General features: G+C 45.8%; 7 protein-coding genes across 7 annotated transcripts; 3 read left to right on the top strand and 4 right to left on the bottom strand.

Annotated features, from left to right (window-relative positions):
* Window positions 1-404: 404 nt before the first annotated feature.
* Window positions 405-1,239, top strand: FOBCDRAFT_202371 (uncharacterized protein; the record flags this gene model as incomplete). Its single annotated transcript, XM_054704808.1, has 5 exons — window positions 405-407; window positions 650-810; window positions 864-930; window positions 985-1,058; window positions 1,116-1,239. 5 exons carry the CDS (start codon window positions 405-407, stop codon window positions 1,237-1,239), a joined length of 429 nt encoding a protein of 142 aa, XP_054560783.1.
* Window positions 1,240-2,289: 1,050 nt separating this feature from the next.
* Window positions 2,290-3,238, bottom strand: FOBCDRAFT_274843 (uncharacterized protein; the record flags this gene model as incomplete). The annotated part of the gene is made up of 7 exons (XM_031185360.2): window positions 2,290-2,415; window positions 2,463-2,602; window positions 2,659-2,709; window positions 2,760-2,905; window positions 2,960-3,083; window positions 3,138-3,180; window positions 3,230-3,238. The coding sequence occupies 7 exons, from the start codon at window positions 3,236-3,238 to the stop codon at window positions 2,290-2,292; spliced, it is 639 nt and encodes a 212-aa protein (XP_031041002.2).
* A 1,110-nt stretch (window positions 3,239-4,348) lies between these two features.
* On the top strand, window positions 4,349-5,314 carry FOBCDRAFT_136278 (uncharacterized protein; the record flags this gene model as incomplete). The annotated part of the gene is made up of 1 exon (XM_031185359.2): window positions 4,349-5,314. One exon carries the CDS (start codon window positions 4,349-4,351, stop codon window positions 5,312-5,314), a length of 966 nt encoding a protein of 321 aa, XP_031041001.2.
* A 138-nt stretch (window positions 5,315-5,452) lies between these two features.
* Window positions 5,453-6,838, bottom strand: FOBCDRAFT_240473 (uncharacterized protein; the record flags this gene model as incomplete). The annotated part of the gene is made up of 4 exons (XM_059610298.1): window positions 5,453-5,550; window positions 5,806-6,053; window positions 6,091-6,294; window positions 6,441-6,838. 4 exons carry the CDS (start codon window positions 6,836-6,838, stop codon window positions 5,453-5,455), a joined length of 948 nt encoding a protein of 315 aa, XP_059465021.1.
* A 3,657-nt stretch (window positions 6,839-10,495) lies between these two features.
* FOBCDRAFT_320097 (uncharacterized protein) lies at window positions 10,496-11,964 on the bottom strand. The gene is made up of 3 exons (XM_054704805.2): window positions 11,349-11,964; window positions 10,649-11,289; window positions 10,496-10,596 (listed from the first exon to the last, which is right to left on the bottom strand). The coding sequence occupies exons 1-3, from the start codon at window positions 11,749-11,751 to the stop codon at window positions 10,543-10,545; spliced, it is 1,098 nt and encodes a 365-aa protein (XP_054560780.1). The 5' UTR covers window positions 11,752-11,964; the 3' UTR covers window positions 10,496-10,542.
* A 517-nt stretch (window positions 11,965-12,481) lies between these two features.
* FOBCDRAFT_320096 (permease for cytosine/purines, uracil, thiamine, allantoin-domain-containing protein) lies at window positions 12,482-14,446 on the top strand (the record flags this gene model as incomplete). The annotated part of the gene is made up of 5 exons (XM_054704804.1): window positions 12,482-12,924; window positions 13,014-13,118; window positions 13,174-13,692; window positions 13,762-13,832; window positions 13,911-14,446. 5 exons carry the CDS (start codon window positions 12,482-12,484, stop codon window positions 14,444-14,446), a joined length of 1,674 nt encoding a protein of 557 aa, XP_054560779.1.
* Window positions 14,447-14,572: 126 nt separating this feature from the next.
* Window positions 14,573-17,121, bottom strand: FOBCDRAFT_134931 (uncharacterized protein; the record flags this gene model as incomplete). Its single annotated transcript, XM_054704803.2, has 7 exons — window positions 14,573-15,099; window positions 15,153-15,373; window positions 15,429-15,857; window positions 15,949-16,278; window positions 16,333-16,449; window positions 16,560-16,675; window positions 17,071-17,121. Coding segments are annotated over 7 exons (1,791 nt in total), but the record flags the coding sequence as incomplete, so codon positions are not given.
* Window positions 17,122-17,311: the final 190 nt, after the last annotated feature.

Below are 17,311 nucleotides of genomic sequence, written 5' to 3'. Positions count from 1 at the left end.
TATCATATATTCCGGCTCCATAGCGGGGGAGAGTTTGGGGTCTGACGAATTGGAATTATGGAAAAAAGCCAGTTCGCATATAATCCTTGACTTTTGGCGAAACGAATGAACCAACCAACAAGATTACGGTTGTTCGTTGTGTTCATGCCAAGGGTTATTTGTTGGTGGGGGACAGCACATGTCAGATAATACTACCCAGAAAGTTCAATAGCTAACGGTAAATACAGTCAAAGGAAAGTTGAGGTGTAATAGGATTTAAATCAAATCAATTCGATCCAATAGCTAATATAAGCGCAATATGAGACTCTGAACTTGGACGATAGATAATGAAGCGGGAATAGGAAAAGCGTGACATCTCAACCCATGTCCAAAGCAAGGCAAGGATACTAAGAGACTAACCTAATATGGTATGCATTGACATGTCCAATTAACATCAAAAATAAGGAAATAGCTAGGCAGTTAACTGGAGACAAAGGCTTCAATAGACACTAGCAGCCCGCCATTGTGATTACGCCGGCAGTTTTAAGTGGTATATTTAAGTAGTCGCTTCATCTTGACTTATTTCCCCTCCTTCTCTATTCCTCTGTTGTCTTTCAACTTTGCAGTCCTCAAAAACATATCTCCCAACGCAATCTCAACTGGTACTCAGGCCAAGCAAGATGACTATCTTGTTGGCTTGGAGCAGTACGGCCTTCAACAACCCTCCGCCCAGCAGAAGCTCACGCCCCTTGATATGAACATACCGAGACTTTATGGAATCCGTTTGGTCCTATGCTTCCCATTAACCTCTGGTGCGGATAAATTGCAGATGTATGTTTGATCTCTCAACAAGGCTAAGAGGCAAAATTGACTTACTTCTCTAGATACGAGAATCTGAAGAAGGGATTGGCGCATACCGTCACGTCTATTCCATGGATTGCAGGAGTGATCGTGAGTTTTCACACTAAGAGCTTATATCGGCGGCTGTTAATCTAATCGTTATAGGGCCCAGAGGAAGGACAGGATCCCAAGACCCGAAGGGTTCAGATTGTCGACTCACCAAGTGGATTCAAGTTCCCGTAAGCGATGTCTTCTTTATCCTGCCACTAAAACCTAGCTAATCAAGTCGTTTATAGATATAAAGATCTCAGCGACACCTTACCATCATATGCAGCCTTGAAAGAGAAAAGCTTTGCTCTCTCCGAATTCTCAACCGCCCCACTCGGTCCCATCGACGTTACGCCACAAGGTCCTGACTAACCCGTCTTTGCAGCTCAAGCAAGCTTTGTCGATGGCGGTCTCTTACTTGCAGTAGGAGTCTACCACTCCGTATGCGATGCTGCAGCTTTAGATGCCATCTTGAGCACTTGGTCTTATAATAATAGAAGTGGTAAACATAATAGAAGAAGCATGAAGTTACAGGGCAAAGGTTAAGGTACTTAGACTTCTAAGGAGCCATCGTGTCTCAAGCACTACGCCATATCTCCTTCTAAGCCTCATTCACAGTCTTGGATCATAACAAGGAACGTGATCAACGTTTACAGGATGAAAACAGAAAAGTGGATACTCAGTCTCGGAATACAGGTTTCTGTTAGTATAAGCCACCCTCTATGGCAGAAATGTAGTGAATATTGGGAAGCCACTGGGAATATACGTTTTTACAGGCTGAGATTATGCAAGGCATGGGATAGTGCGGCCAAATCTGCCGTTTTAAGGGCAATAAAGCGTTAGCTGCAATACCTAAGCGAGCGCGCTTGATGATTTGGCGGCCATCTTTACAATAAAATCAGCATCGACGACATTCCTCACAGAGAATCTTTGTCTCTCAGTGTGGGTGCATTCCGGCCTTGACATGGTTGGTTTTGCATTAGTGATGGGATGGGCCCGGATTTGGTCCCCTGCTGGGGACCCTGGCCAGGTACGTGATCCCAAAAGTGGGCCTGCTCAGACACCTCAGCCCAGGCTCAGCATCAACTCAGCTTAGAACGGCAAGAAATCAGCTCTAGGAATGGAAATGGATTTTGGTGTGCTTGAGTTTTGTCTACGAGTTATGTGGTAAGAAATCTTGACCTGGTGAAGACTGATGAGCAGACTTGATTACAAATCTCATACAACTCGGCTAAACCAAAACAGGCGATACTTTCCAGCATCCAAGTTCTTCGATTTGCACTGATCATGAATCATGGCGAATGACTCGTTATTAAGCTTTAATCTGTAGAAGCCGCGTCGCACCTTCAATTGCTATTTTATTAATCTTATACAGGGCCTGGACAGGTAGCACACCTAAGCACAGCATTGCCTGATTCCCAATCATAATGGCTCCCAACCCTTCCGAGTATACATGATGAGTCCAACTGGAACAATTGCATCCTCCCGATATACAACAAACTCTGGGTATTGAAGCGACCCCCCGTTATTGATAGTAACGCCCTCGACCTTTGATGTCGTTAGTGACCAATCGTTCACAGGCACCGGGAACTTACACAGTTGAAGCCACGAGAGGGCCTGGTGATGTCGTGGTCTGCTAGCAATTTGCGCTGAGGTTTGCTCGCCACGACGTAGCAAATAAGCATAGCGTGGAGGTTTGAGCTGATATAGTGGTTCTTCACGTAGACGTCTGCTTCTGTATCTCTGATGAACATCTTTGCAAAATAAATGGGGAATATGAATGGGACTCACTTGAAGAATTTGGTGTAGAGTAAATGCCGGGACCAAACATTCCCTCGTCATCTTGGAATGTTAGTGTGTTTTTTGTAATTTATCCTCAACGCTGAACTCACCGGCATATTTCAGTTTGAATGACTGCCTGAGTATGCCGCATGTGCCACAATCATCGTCGTGACAGAGCTTCAGATCATTGCCCGACTCTCCAATGTGACATGCACGCGAGGTACCATGATACAACCTCTTATAACTTCCACCATTCCTGTAACTGAGATTAGTGATCACATGGTTTCAGTAAACTCGAGTTCTGTCTTACAGATATGTGAAAAAGCGCTGTCCCCGATAAGACTTGTCGATATCGTCTCGACTGGCTAAGTAGATTGACTTGACCTTGGCACTTTTCTCATCGTGGCACCATGAATGATAGAACTTGAACTCATCTGAACAATTGGATTAGTGCTGATAAGATAAATACGAGATAGAGTAGACCTCACGATCCTTGTAGTTTGGATCACTTCGACTCAAGCGTTTCATGCGCTAAAAGACTGCTTAGTATCCGTCTCAAGTGGTCGAGCCAAGTACATACAATTGGCATTGTGGTTATAAGACAAGACTTGAGGCTGGCTACTTTGAGAGATGAAAGAAGCAAGCTATTTCAACAAATTCCTGTCGGTTGAACAGCGTTTGAATCTCAAAAATACTTTGATTTGTCTTATGCGAGTGCGGCTCTAGGTGCCATGATGACCTGATCTGAGGAGCCATATAAGTAGAACAGCTATCAAGGTGTATCGCCTATTCTGACAACAAGCAGTTAACGGATCAGAATGTCCGGAGCCTCTGAATGCTAGAGGCGAGAAGGATTAGGCAGCTCTTTGCCAGTCAAACTGTCGCCTCACGTTTGCTGAGCAGCTCGGACGTTGATGCACATCAAAAGTCCTAGATATCCTTGACGTGGCACAATTGCCTTCCATTCTCCGGCCTTTCTACACTTTCAATCTGCAATCATCAATCATGAAACTCTTTTGGCGTAATCACATCAGCTCTGAGAGCTCTGCGGCTTATCAGAAGGAAGTTGGGTATTCAATAATAGCCAATGGAATTTCGGGTGGTTGGAGGTTGGGTGACTTGACTCATATCATAACTCAGGCGAGTGCATGCAGCGCTGCAGGGAACATAAGCTTACTTACAAGGTGTTCTGGGCAACTAAGCTTCTTACGGACGGCCACGTAAGTAAGCAACTATTCTGAATCGGTCTACCGATTACCCAAAAGAGAAGTGCATTGTCTTATATGTTGCATTCGTTTATATTTATGTTCCATCTAATGTCCGGTGATTGTGATACTGTGTTTCAAACCCCCTGTGAGAGTGCGTAATCAACCATCATTTTAATAGAAACGTTCAATCAGCTGACCTGTTCCACCGTTGTGTGAACAATTGAGGCATTCATTCTAATGCACAAGCGTGGCGTTGCTGACTGGCCAGTTCACTGGATGGCCCCTTCAACCCCCCAGCAATCTTACTGCATATCGAATGACGTGGCGAGGGTGCGAATTCATTAGCCCTCTAGAGCAGGTTCCTAAATCAGTTTTCATATGCGATAATCTAATTAAGCTATTAGCCCTAGCACGAAGGTATTAGATAGAGTCCCGAGAAGCCCTGATCCGCAATCTCATGAAGATAACACATCTCAAAATTTTACTCGAACATGAAGAGATCATCATTCTCAGACACTAGGCGACATGGGCAATCTTCTCGGCACTCAACCCCATACCGTCCCTATGATAGCAGCCAGAGAGAAGAACTCAGAGCTACTGCACAAGAGACTCTAGACATCTCTCGCAGTCTGCTCAAAGAATTAGGTACAAACGACTTGGCGAGACACTCCGTCAAGTACTCGTTTGGCTCTCTTACTCGTCTTCACCCTGGCCACTGTCCATCATACAGACAGCCAGCTACCATAAAGGTCATCAACGATGATACGCTCAACGCTGCCATCGAACTCTGCCAAAGGGCACAAGCTGATACTGGTCCAAAGAGTCAGCCTCCCATTGTTGTTAATTTTGCGAATCGTCACTCTCCAGGCGGGGGATGGCTCAACGGGGCCATGGCCCAAGAGGAGGCACTCTGCTACCGCAGCACCCTCGCCTTGAGTCTCAACAAAAAGCACTACCCCCTCGAGAGAGACGAGGCTCTCTACAGCCCCTATGCACTCATCATGCGTGATGACCTATCCTCAGGCCATGAGATATCTTCACTCCCAGCAAGAGAACTCCCCGTGGTGAGCGCCCTGACTGTGGCTGCCTTACGAAGTCCACCAGTTCGCCTTTTTACCAACGAACCTCGCAAGGACAGAATGCGCAGGTCCAGTTCTGAAGTCTTCGAAAAGCGTGTCTTTGCAAACGATCGAGACCGCGATATCACAAAGGCTAAGATGAGACTTTGTTTGCGCATGGCGGCTAGACACAAACATGACATGCTTGTGCTTGGTGCTTTGGGCTGTGGAGTCTACGGTAACCCGCCAGAGGACATTGCTCATTGCTGGCTGGAGGTATTGAGGGAAGATGAGTTTTCGGGAAATTGGTGGCGGGAAGTATGGTTTGCGGTATTTGACCCAAAGAACGAGGGCAATTTTGAGATATTTCATCAGGTGCTTGACGGGAAGCAAGTTTAGCCTCGACGGCTCTGATAATAGAGCCGGCGTGTCTCTCATTGCCTAACAGAGCGAGTAATCGAGGCTGCATGAGCTGAGCCATTGGACACCGCCCACATCATAGCCCAGCACCTTCCCATGGCAGTATTCTTTACTCAGTTACTGTGTCTTGCGATATCTCTTCATTCTCTTCCCCTTAGCACGTATCAGTTCAACCAGTCGAGCTACACCCCGACGTTGTGGAGATTCCGTCGCACCTGGAGCGGAAGTGTCAAGTAGTGAATAGTGAACGTGGTACTCTGCTTGTGGATTTTACGCCAGTTTGACCGCCCTGACGAATATGTCAGTGCGAATGCCCCGTTTTCAATCAGCTGACATACCTCTTTCTGCTTGAATAGACATTGCTGCTCAAGCGTTCAACTTCAATGATTGGTGATAAGGCTGGATGGTATCTATCACCCGCACCTCTTCGCCATATTCGTAGGTGCGCATCGCATCCTCAACAACGTAACCGTCTTCAGTCTCAGAGACTTGAGCCAAAGGCATGCTCAGAGTGACGTTTCTCACGTGATTGAGGGTTGACAAGGCCTCTTTGAGAGACCCAAGGTCTAACTGAGTGATATTGTAAGGGCTCTGGTTGATATTATCTGCATTCCTGTCTAGCAATAATTCTGTGCAGCGGGCGGATACCCAGATGTTAAGGGTCATGAGATTCTCCAAAAGATGAAGGCGAAGCCCGTGGAAATCGAGACGTGTGACGCTCTTCTGGCAGTGGTGATAGCGTAGGCGACGAGTACGGCAGCAGCATAGGGAAGACTGGCTCTAAAGATATCTCAAGATGTCTGCCGTAGGTCCGAAAGGCTGGCGGCGAAATGGCTACCTCGACCCCCTCTTTCCAGGTCTCCGGTACCTCACAGAAATCAATAAACATGTTGAGAGCAAAGATATCTGTGAAGATGAAGCTAGTCGATTCGTAAATTGACTTGAGGCATTCCGAGGGCCTGCACGCCAATGATTAGCAAATAAGCTATATGCGCAGAGCTGCCCATCAGGCTCTTACAAGACCTTGCATGACAGTAGCATACTCAAATATGGGCTGCATGTCGACAATTTCTCCGACCTTATTTCATGGCTACTTCAGCATGACCCTAGAGAAGAGCAGGTCCTAATGCCAGGATCCGCATTTTCGCTATAGACCCTTCCGATGCGCTGACCACACGCAAAGTGGTTCTTCCAGGCAGAAAAGAGCTGCAGGGCGTAGGCCTTGTTGCTGAAGCTATCCCCCAATGGGAAACCGAGCTGGAGTCTTGTGGCATCAATCGTTTCTTGGAGCTCGTCGTGTACAGAAAATGGCGTGATGCATCGCCAGGGGCAGAAGTGAGATTTGGCTTTGTCATCTTTATCACGATGCCAGACGATATGTTGGCGAAGGCCGCAGGAACGCCACAGCTCAAGATAGACCCTGTCGCGGATTTCACGAGGCAGAAAGGTGACGAATGCGGACTGATGCTGGGGATGTGAAGGATCATAGGTCATTTTGGGCATTATTGTTTGTCGCATGATGATGTCGGAGCAAAAGATTCGACTCCCTTTTAACCCCTCCCTAAAAATACTCAGACGGCTTTGGCCCCCTTTCTGCAGAGAGCATGTGCTATATTTAGACGCTGTTCCCTGTCTTGACCCCAAACCCCGCGCCATGAAACAATTCGCCGGCTATATGTACTTCCTCGTGGATCTTGTTCTGTATCTATATATTAGCACGCATATTCTTATTGCCTTGTGTATAAAGCCGAGGATCTGGGAGTGTTGCGGCCTTGATACGTGGGATCTCTTGACTATCGTCGTATGTGTGTTGCCTTTTCATGACAGGTATACTACATAGTCAATCGCCAGGGCCCAACTGCTTCAATCCGAGACCGGCAGATAAGTGCCTAGAAATTGAGTTCTAAGTAATAAGAGACTTACTAAAAGCTTCTTATTATAGACTGATGTTTAAATTATTATTAAATACTTATCCAAGAATTGTCTCAAGTTGACCATCGTGTTAAATCAGAAGTGTATTTTCTAACCTTAGGATTAACTCATAAACTTAATACTGCCATGACCTTCTGACTGCTTTAACCCTTCTTCTAGTCTAACCTTCTTCTTAGCCCTAATAGCACTAATATATATATTATTATAAAGCCTCTAGTTAACTTTTTCTTATATTTTTTCAAGTTTGCAAGTCAGCCTCCAAAGGTATATCCAAGCATCTCTAAAGTCTTATATAATTTAAACATTCATTACCCTCAGCAGGCAAAGCTTCATTAAGTCAATATCATCATAGTTAGCTGCCTCAATTACAGCCTGAACCTAGCTGCACATAACCCAGCTGGAGGGCCTTGCTCTTCAGCTGGCCCCAATCTTCTTCCTGCAATCCACTTCAAAGGTCTGTCGCCGACCCCTGCAGATACCACGCTTGAATCATCCACTGCGCAGTAAGTGATCCGATCCGACTTCCCATACCTTGTGATCGCAACCGCTAACAGCATCATAGCTTCACTGCCACGATGCCTGCTGTCAGAAGAAGCAACTTTTTCCTATATATTAATATTTATTAATAAATCTAAAAGCTAAATATCTTACCTAAAAGTTAAATAAGTTATATCTTATTTATACAACCTTTAATTAACTTATTAGATCTTTATTATCTAAGTATATTATGTGTAGATATTAGGTGTCTATAACACTTAAATCTACTAAACTCGGCTTACTAACTTGAAAGAAGATAACCAGCTAAACACTTAATAAATCACATTGCATCAATCCCCATTCGTGGCTCATATTGACTATTGAGCACAGGCTAGTTTGATGGCTTATAGATCGTAAGCACTTTTATAGCTTCTGTTTATTATACCACCCTCTTATTAGGACTTTGTAAAGATAAAAGTTAATGTCAGGTATGTCGAGGACCTGTTATAATTAGTAAATAAACTATATAGGTAGAGCTGCCAATTATGCTCTTATAAGATCTTATATAACAGTGGTATACTTATATATAGGCTGTATATTAATAAATTTCTAGAGCTTAACTTATAGCTACTTTAGTAAGCCCTTAGAAAGGAACAAGTTCCAATACTAGGATTGACATCCTTATTATAAACCTTAATATATAGTAGCTATAAGTAAAGTAGTTCTTCTAGGTAATATAGGCTATAGGATTATTATAACTTAAGATAAATCTTATTATAAACTTTATAATAGAAATAGGTAATAAATAACAATGCATATTAGGGATATATATATTTTATAATTATTTTAGGTAGTATTATTTATTATATTAAAAAATATAACTCCCTTTTAACCCTACCTTAGGAGTATTAATATAGCTTTAGCCCTTATCCTCTAGAGAATATATATTAAATTTAGGCGCTATCTACTATTATAATCTTAGAACCTACGCTATAAGATAATTGACTGGCTACAGTGGCCCGTGGGTGTCGCTTGGTATAGATAGTGTAGTATACCTGATCTTATTACCGAGTCTACAACGCTGGGGGTTCTGGGAGTGCGGCGACCTGGGATGGTGAAATTTCTCGACTGTCGTTGTTTGTGCATTGCCCTTTCATGACAGGCACGCTATACGGTCACTCGTCAGGCACTAGCTCGTTCAATCCGAGGCCGGTAGGTAAATGCCCAGATAGTTTGAGTCCCAAGCAATTATAGTTTTTCAGGCACAATCACTTTTATCTCACACCAGTTTACAATGAGGACAACACCTAATACTACCCCTGGCAGTACTCGTGACAGTAACACTGATTACAGCAGTCAATGTATAACGCGTTACTCTAGAGGGAGTAGAAAGGAGTGTTACTATCCAGCAAGTATAAACGATAATCGATATTGCAAACAAGCATTTCATAATTAATAATGCACAAATTCCCAGATAGAACGATACAAAAGTGAACCAAGATATTACAACAGCAAGTCTTCGATCGAGGTTGACTGGCCATTGTTAGGCTTTGGAGGCTCAGTAAGCAGAGCCTGCATCTATCGGACAATGCGAGCCGCTCTCATTGAGGCTCTGTGACGCTAAATTAGCAAGGTTTATGACACTGGAAGAAATATATAGTGCTTATCTATAGCTTGTAACAGTGGACTCTATCTTATAAGTGGAAGCTTGAGCGCTATAAGGGATACATTTAACACTAAAGGTCTATTAGTAAAATATTTCACCTCCTTGAGAAGCCTATTGCTAACACAGATAACTCATTTTCCAATTAGTAACTATAATCTATTATTCTTTGCAGCAACTTACAGTTCCTACAGCACCCTCCCAGTGACATCCTCGTCCCTGAGTATCCGCCAAGGCGCAAGTATAGCGCCTCCAGGGGAATGCATTGGGCTCTGGGTTCACACCACTTGTGCTGGATAAAACGCCCTTTCTAACAGTTAACCACGTCCGGAAAGCTCAAGGATACTACGTACGCAGAAGTATTGAGCGTTGGTATTACCCGCACATTCCTTGCTGTTGAAATCGGCTGGCTTGGCCCAACCACTGTTTGTCCACCAGGGATAGTTTGCCGATACAGCAGGGAGGCAGACAACAAGGAGACTGAATGGTTTCACTGTGGATGCAAAAGAAAGTAGTATGTATGAGAGAGTTAAGTAACAAATAACAATAGTGATGTATACTGGGTGAATTGACCAGTTAAGGCACTGGTTATTTATAACAGAAGACTTCATGTTGAGATATTCTACTGCTTTGTTGACCGCTACTATAACCAATAGTCCCAGCATCTCAGAATGGATCCCAAACTTTACTAGACAAGGGACGAGGATCACATATAATCACTCAGGTAAATTGCGGATTGTATCTCACCCCCACTTAAAGACAACGGTCATAAAGCATAAAAGATTAGGAGAGAATCAGGTTCAAGAATGGATAATGGGAATTCGATAAACTACCAGAGTATAAGGCAACGAAGAGGGCTCCTTATTGCTGCAGGTTACTGTGAGGTTGCAAGGAGTAACGTCCCTGGTGATACACCTGAGTGTCGGTTTTATAATTAAGTGAGCAGTTAGGTCATTTTACAAAGGTAGAAATAGAGAGAATTGCTACGAGTCAGTCCGCATGGGACTTATTAACCGTGCGTATTCAACTTTGATTTGTTGTCCACTTATACGAGATTGTATTACGAACTCATTGTGTGTAGATATCAGCTATCCGAAATATTTCTGTCGGCTCCCGATTCTTTATAGCTGTTGCATTAAACCGCCTTTTTATCTGGACTTTCTGCTAGCTTGAGACGAGAATCACGCCACTGAAAACAGTTAGTTTTAATGTTTATAATATGAACGCTAAGTGCAATTTACCTTGCCGCACGAAATCGGCTCATAGAGTGGAGGGTGCTCCTCGTCAACACACGTCGGCACTACCTCGCAGACTGCATCCGGGTTAAACCCCAAGAAGAAGGGCATAGCATAGCGAGATGTCTTTTGCCTATTGTACACCCGATGAACCGTCGACTTGAACCGATTGTTCGAGAGCCTCTGCAGAAAGTCACCAATGTTGATGACAAGCGTCCCCTCAATCGGTCGGGCGTCGAGCCACTCATCATCTGCCGAGAGAACCTGCAGACCACCAGACATGTCTTGCCAGAGCAGAGTCACGCACTGGATGTCTGTGTGCGAGCCGATCCCGACGTCGACATCCTCGGTGTTGCCGTCAGTACCGGGGTAGTGAATGTGCACTGCGTCAGCGCCGGGAGTAGTGATGATGGAGTCAAAGTAGTCCTCGGGTAGATCGAGAGCGAGGGCGAACAAGCGAATGAGTTTGCGGGCTAGGGTTAGCCGCTTTTGGTAGAACTCGGTGAGTACAGGGCGGAATTTCGTGAGATGGCTTGTCCCGTCCCAGACATAATCTGTGGAAGCGAAGTTGGAGTTGATATCATCGACACAATCGTGTGATGGGTCGATGCGAGTATCATATCGCATAGAGAAAGTTTCCTTCTTGTCTGAAAGATACAATGAGCATGTGTAAGTAAATTGAGGCATGAGTCAGCCGTTTGCCTACCTCTAGTCTCCTGATTGTTGATCTGCGTGCTTCCTACACCGTGATAACCACAGAACTTGCCCGCCTTCTCAAACGAAACACGATCCTTGTCTTGCTGCTCCTGGTTAAAGAAGGCCTTGACCTGTTCGAGAGCCTGCTCAATCAATCCCTGGGGAATACCATGATTGCAGACGTAGAAGAACCCCGTGTTCTCTGCAGCCGCTTTGATCTTGGTTGCGATGGCCTTGCGCACAGTCGCATCTCCATCGAGGGAGCTGAGGTCGATGACGGGCATTTCATCAATGGTTGGAGTGCGGGGAGCCCCACAGCGCACACGGCGGGAGACAGGTCCATTTGGTGTCATCAGTTGGACCGTTGTGAACGCCGAGACTGGGGCTGTGGTCTCAATTACGGTGGTAGACATGACGGTTAATCTTGATCACGAACGCTGTGAAATATGAGGGTTGAGATGACGAAGATGCCGCAGAGGAAACGGTCCAAGGTGGGGAAAGATTAGTGATGGATAATAACCGAGAATTGGTTATCTGGATTACCGGTTTTCTAGTTGTTAATGTTTAGAACTCTACCATAAGTAACAGATCCGGAACTGGCGATCTCATATAAGATAACAGACGCGCGTTTGATGTAGTTGAGTTGTTGAAGTTGCGCAATATTCGGGCGGCTCTAGGTTAGGCACGAGACGGAGACCGTCGGAGATGGGGACCCATAACTGCCGACGGGGCCATCCGTGGCGGAGTTCCCCGTTCCCCTATCGCTGAGAGCTCCAAGTTGAGCCCCACAGAATTGGCGCTCGTATTGGCTGAGCCGGTATACACACGACTCTAGTGCGACGCGCAATCTGATAGACGTTGGCTATCTTCTGCGGGGATAGATAACAGCGTCGCTAGTGTAACAACCCTGACCGGCGACCGTCGGACATGACATTGACACCAATGAGAATGAAGTTGTAACCACTGACCTTATCAATTCTAGATTTTGAATCTGGGGAGTCTTGATTATATGTTTCTGATTGGTCCAAACTTGATATGCTGCATTCTATAAACATCAATCCTGGTCCTGCACTTACAACAGTTTCCAATCTTCCAGAGTCAAGCCCTCGTTTCCCGTTGTCATAACTCAACGTAGGAGAAATCATGGCTTCTCTCCTCTCCAAAGCCCACGACCGTCTCCTCGTAAAGAAACACTGCGCAGACGGAACAACCGAACCAGCCAATTTCCTCGACAATGACTCCATCCGCCCAACCCCCGTCAAGGACCGGACCTGGACGTCCATCACATACTCTGCCTTTTGGTTCGCCGCCACAGCAAACGTGAGCAATCTTTACGCGGCCTCTACCGGTCAATCTGCCGGTCTCAGCATGTGGGAGGCTCTGGCCTGCTCGCTTGGTGGCCAGTTGCTCGCTGGTTGTCTCATGGCGCTGAATGGTCGTGCTGGTGCATTGTATAGAATTCCTTTCCCTGTTGCGTGTCGAGCGAGCTTTGGGACTTGGGGGGCGTTGTGGCCGACTTTTAATCGTGCTGTGATGTCGATTGTATGGAATGGTGTGAATGCTGTGCAGGGAGCGCAGTGTCTATAGTAAGTTGACTTCAACCAGCAGTCGGACCAAGACAAGCTTTGGCCGACCACAATATCTTTGGCTTGTAACTGATTATCTCGCCCTATAGTGTTTTTCTTCATGCTATCTTTCCTTCCATCGCCAACATTCCCGACATTATGGGCTCTAAATCCGCCCTCAACTCGGCTCAAATGCTTTGCTTCTTCCTCTACTGGTATGATATTACTACCCACGTGAAAGTATTTACTAACATCACTGTATCTTGGCAGGCTTATTAACTGCGCCTTTCTCTTCGTCCCCGTCCCGCGCATGAGGAAGCTCGTCCACATCAAGGTTGCCGTCTACTTCGCCGCCACCATCGCCTTCGTGGCATGGACACTATCACTCTCCGGCAGCGTTCGCAAGACCTTGACTGAGCCATCAACCGTCAAAGGCTCCGAAAAGTCCTGGTTGATCCTCAAGTTCTTCTTCCTCGGACTTGCCAGTTGCGGCACTTTTATTTCCAACGCATCTGATCTGCAACGTTATGCCTCTAAGCCTAACGATGTCATTGCCGGTCAGGTTTTCAGTTTTCCCATGTCCAACTTCTTGGTCGGCGTGTTTGGCAACTTAATCGCGGCTGCAAGCAAGGGGATCTTTGGCGAGGTCATCTGGAATCCGCTTACGACACTGGACATGCTCATGCAGGGTGATCGCCATACATCTGCGAATCGCGCGGGCTGTGCATTGATCTCTTTCGCTTATGTCTACTCTACTGTCTTCTCAGCTATTTTTGAGAATTCTATTCCGTAAGTTCAGGATAAATCCCTTCCTTCCATGAACTATGTAACTCCTTGCTGACCTTCTCATCCTCATAGCGCCGGAAACGACATCGCAGCTCTCATGCCCAAATACATTACAGTGAAGCGTGGCTTCTTTATCTGTGCAGGTATGGTTACCTTATTTTCCCCAATACCTGGAAACAAGTTGCATGGAACCCGCCGCTAATTAAAAATTCCTCTTCCAGTTATCTCATACGCAATTTGCCCATGGTACCTGCTTTCATCTGCAGCCGTGTTCATCAACTTCCTCAGCTCATACCAGATATTCCTTAGCGCCATCACAGGTATTCTTATCTGCGACTACTACTTCCTCAGACGCGGCCTCTTCGATATACCCATGCTTTATTCAGGGCACAAGGACTCTACCTACCACTTCTTCCACGGCTTTAATCTCAGAGCGTTTGCCGTCTACTTAATTGCCGTTGCACCCAACTTCTATGGATTCCTCTACCAAATGGGTGTTAGCGCACCATTGGGTATTCAGCGGTTCTATTATGTTGCTTATCCTGTAGGACTCTTCTTGGCGTTTGGAAGCTTTTGGTTGATAAACACACTCTTCCCGAGTAAGAATATTCCAAAGGTCTCGGGGTGGCATGAACCTAGGGACTTTGTGGAGACCCATGATGGTACCTTTGTCAATGTTGTGATTGACTCGTCTGATGCTGCCTCCGGGGATCAGGAGATGGGTAACGCTCAGAAGTCTGCCACGGAGAAGTATTGAGCCAGTATTAGCCCTTGATTAAAATGAATATCTCTTGTTTTCCCAAGTCTTGAATGATCCTTATCTCATCATCTGAACCGGCACAATGGTGTCCAGCCTTGAATCATTTATTGCCAAATAAGTCTACTATTGATCCCGCTCGCTTACTTCTGTTGATGTATACTCCATCCTAGTACTCAAAGTTTCAAAAGGCGGCCACCAAACATCCAGACCAGGCAACATCTCTGTCTGCACGTCCATCTCTGGTCGCACCGTATCGAGAAGCCGTTTCCTCATCATGTTCATAGCCCAGATAGAGACTGGTTCAACAACATAGGTATCCTTTCGCAGATTCTGTACTTCCTCCATTAGACGAAACGTCTTATCAATGTCCTCGAGATGGTCCGCAAACTCGACTAGCGTGACGTGTGCATAAGCACCCATGAGAAAGTCAAAGGTGTGAATGACCCTCTTCTGCCTCGTCATCTCCCTTGAGATTCGTATAATTTGGTGACTGTGTTTCAGAATGGGCTCAATTTGCTGATCATACACGGCGTTCTCACGAGCGTTTTCGATGTCTGCTTGCCGTAATTGGGATAGTTCCCATCTGTGGGTAAGCAAGCTGAATGTCGAAATGGCGAACTTGAGCTCCAGACTCTCATCCAAGTTTAACACTGTGACACTTTAGATGCACGCACAAGCCCGAGTAGTTGCAGTATTAACGTACGTTTTGTATTAGCGGTATGCCACTGTGAGAGGTTGCTTTGAAGTTGCTCTGCTGAGATATGCTCCTCAAGAATGCCTCGATATAGTAATATGAAAAGCTCAAGTTCGGCAACAATTTCTTTGTCTAACTCGTTGAAACTGTCTGAGTGCTTGACTACGTCGATGTAATGTGCCGCCAGGTCCATTCGCACAGCAGACAGCTTCCCTACACCGATAGTAAATCTCGTACACCAGTAAGTACTTTTCTGTGCATGAAATGGGGAATTAGATGACATACTTGAGATGCTGAAGACATGCAGCATTCCACGTCAGTATCCGGTTTCTATCGTCCTCGGTGTAGCGTAATGACAAGGGCGTTTGCTGTTGAACGGGGAAGTCCAACGAGAGGATAAGGTGAAGGATGAGTGAGCCGCTCAAGAGCCACGCGTCGATAAAACTATCAGAGTAGCCGAGACTCAGATTGAGAATACATGTCAGAAGCATCGCGTAGAGGGACGGCAGACTCAGCGGAGACTCGAGTGCGAGCTTTTCCAGTCCAGATTTAAGTATGCCGTAAAGCGACATGTGAAGGTCCTTGCTGATGATGGAGAAATGAGTTTGCATCCCTGCAAGCATGCAGGTGACAGAGAGTAGATTATACTCTCCACTCAAGGTTTTGTCGATGGTTCCTTGTATAAAGTGCAGTCGAGATATGTTCTTCCTGGATCTAATGCATGCATTAGCAAAGTTCAAGGGTTCAAAGTGGTGGAATGAGATTGGGTGCATTTGGAGACCAGGAGTTGCAAGTATTAACTCACGTTTCAATCAGACGCAAGCCCAGCCCATTTGAAGCTAATTGAGCCTTGATTGGCTCAGATAGCTCGACGACGTCCTTTGGAGTTTCAGGGTTGCCATTGATCCAGGTGTACATCTTCCGAATGACACGAACTGGAGCAACTGGTGGATCAAGACAAGTTGCAACTCTTTGATCCTCAGTTCTCCCCCGAGAGACTTCAGCAATCACTGGTACTGATGTAGTGGCATCTTGATTACTTGATGTAGGTTGTAGTGCGCGAGAGGTCGCAGTTTGGCTAAGCTCGCGAACAGCCAAGCGCAACTCTGCCAGTTCAGACTCGAGGGCCATAAGCCTAGGGAAAGAATTTTAATTCAGAGTATATGACGCAGATTCTCGGACAGCATACCTTTCTTCGCAATTACATGCTTGAACAAGCCGAGGTGAACTGCTGGTGGCGGTATCCTCAAGCCCTATAGAGGTCTTGGTGACGCGATGTACATCGTGGGGAAGCTCGCAAGGTATTCTGCACTAGCCATCAACATAGGTTCTGTGGAAAAACATCACTCCGGAGTCTTTATAGAATGCTGACCTCAAGGCTTTGCAACGACTACAGACAGCTGAGCCGCTGGGTACTTCGCAACGTGTCTTGAGACGGCGACACGTCGTGCAAGACACGACTCTTCGGCGATTTTGAGGCATTTCCAAGTAAACCGTGTTTCGGGGAGGAAGCAATTGTTATATGAGATCATCTGGTAATTTTAAGATAGACCTGTAGTTGTCTTATAATAAAAGATAAGAGATTGAGATTCTGAGAGCTTCAAAAGAGGTATATAATAACGTTATGTGCCGAATTTAAGCCGCTATCTGTTAGCGCCCGCAACGAAACTTCCAGTGCGGAATTCTGCGACTTCACTCCTACGGTCCAGCCAGGTGAACCGCTTGTATTTAGCTTCTAGATCAGCTCACACCAACACTTTTCAATTGAGGTGTAGTGTATATCGCGGCTTATGGTCATGGTAGCTGCTTGTCTTCAGCTTGAACTCCCCAACATAAGCGCCCATACTAATGCAATTGTATATAATTGGTCCGCCTTTTACAATGATTGCCGTGCACTTACGCATTGTGTCAAGTGGTGGATACTTACAGTGATTAAGGAGACACACCTGAGCTGCGCAGCTACACAGACAGCACTCAGCTTGAATTGCGCTATTGCGCGGACAACTTACAATAGTCACGACCCCTCTATGCCCGGTTTGGTGAAGGTCAAGCCTCCCGTAGCATGTCCCTGGATGTATCTAGTCTCGAACATGAACGCCCAAAAAATTGCAGAATTCTGATAGGTGCAGTGGTAGTTAACTATTGACACCGCCTGGCTTTAGCCAACG

The sequence above is a fragment of the Fusarium oxysporum genome, chromosome V (genome assembly GCF_013085055.1).
Source record: "Fusarium oxysporum Fo47 chromosome V, complete sequence".
NCBI classification, from domain to species: Eukaryota; Fungi; Ascomycota; class Sordariomycetes; order Hypocreales; family Nectriaceae; genus Fusarium; species Fusarium oxysporum.
This window is presented reverse-complemented; position numbering and strand designations above follow the sequence as displayed.

Excerpts from the sequence above, each read along its gene's own strand:
- FOBCDRAFT_320097 (XM_054704805.2), bottom strand. The coding sequence starts at position 11,751 with ATGTCTACCACCGTAATTGAGACCACAGCCCCAGTCTCGGCGTTCACA. Across the intron at positions 11,290-11,348 it reads CAACAATCAGGAGACTAGAG|ACAAGAAGGAAACTTTCTCT; the intron begins GTAGGCAAACGG and ends TGTATCTTTCAG. Across the intron at positions 10,597-10,648 it reads AGCCGATTTCGTGCGGCAAG|TGGCGTGATTCTCGTCTCAA; the intron begins GTAAATTGCACT and ends AACTGTTTTCAG.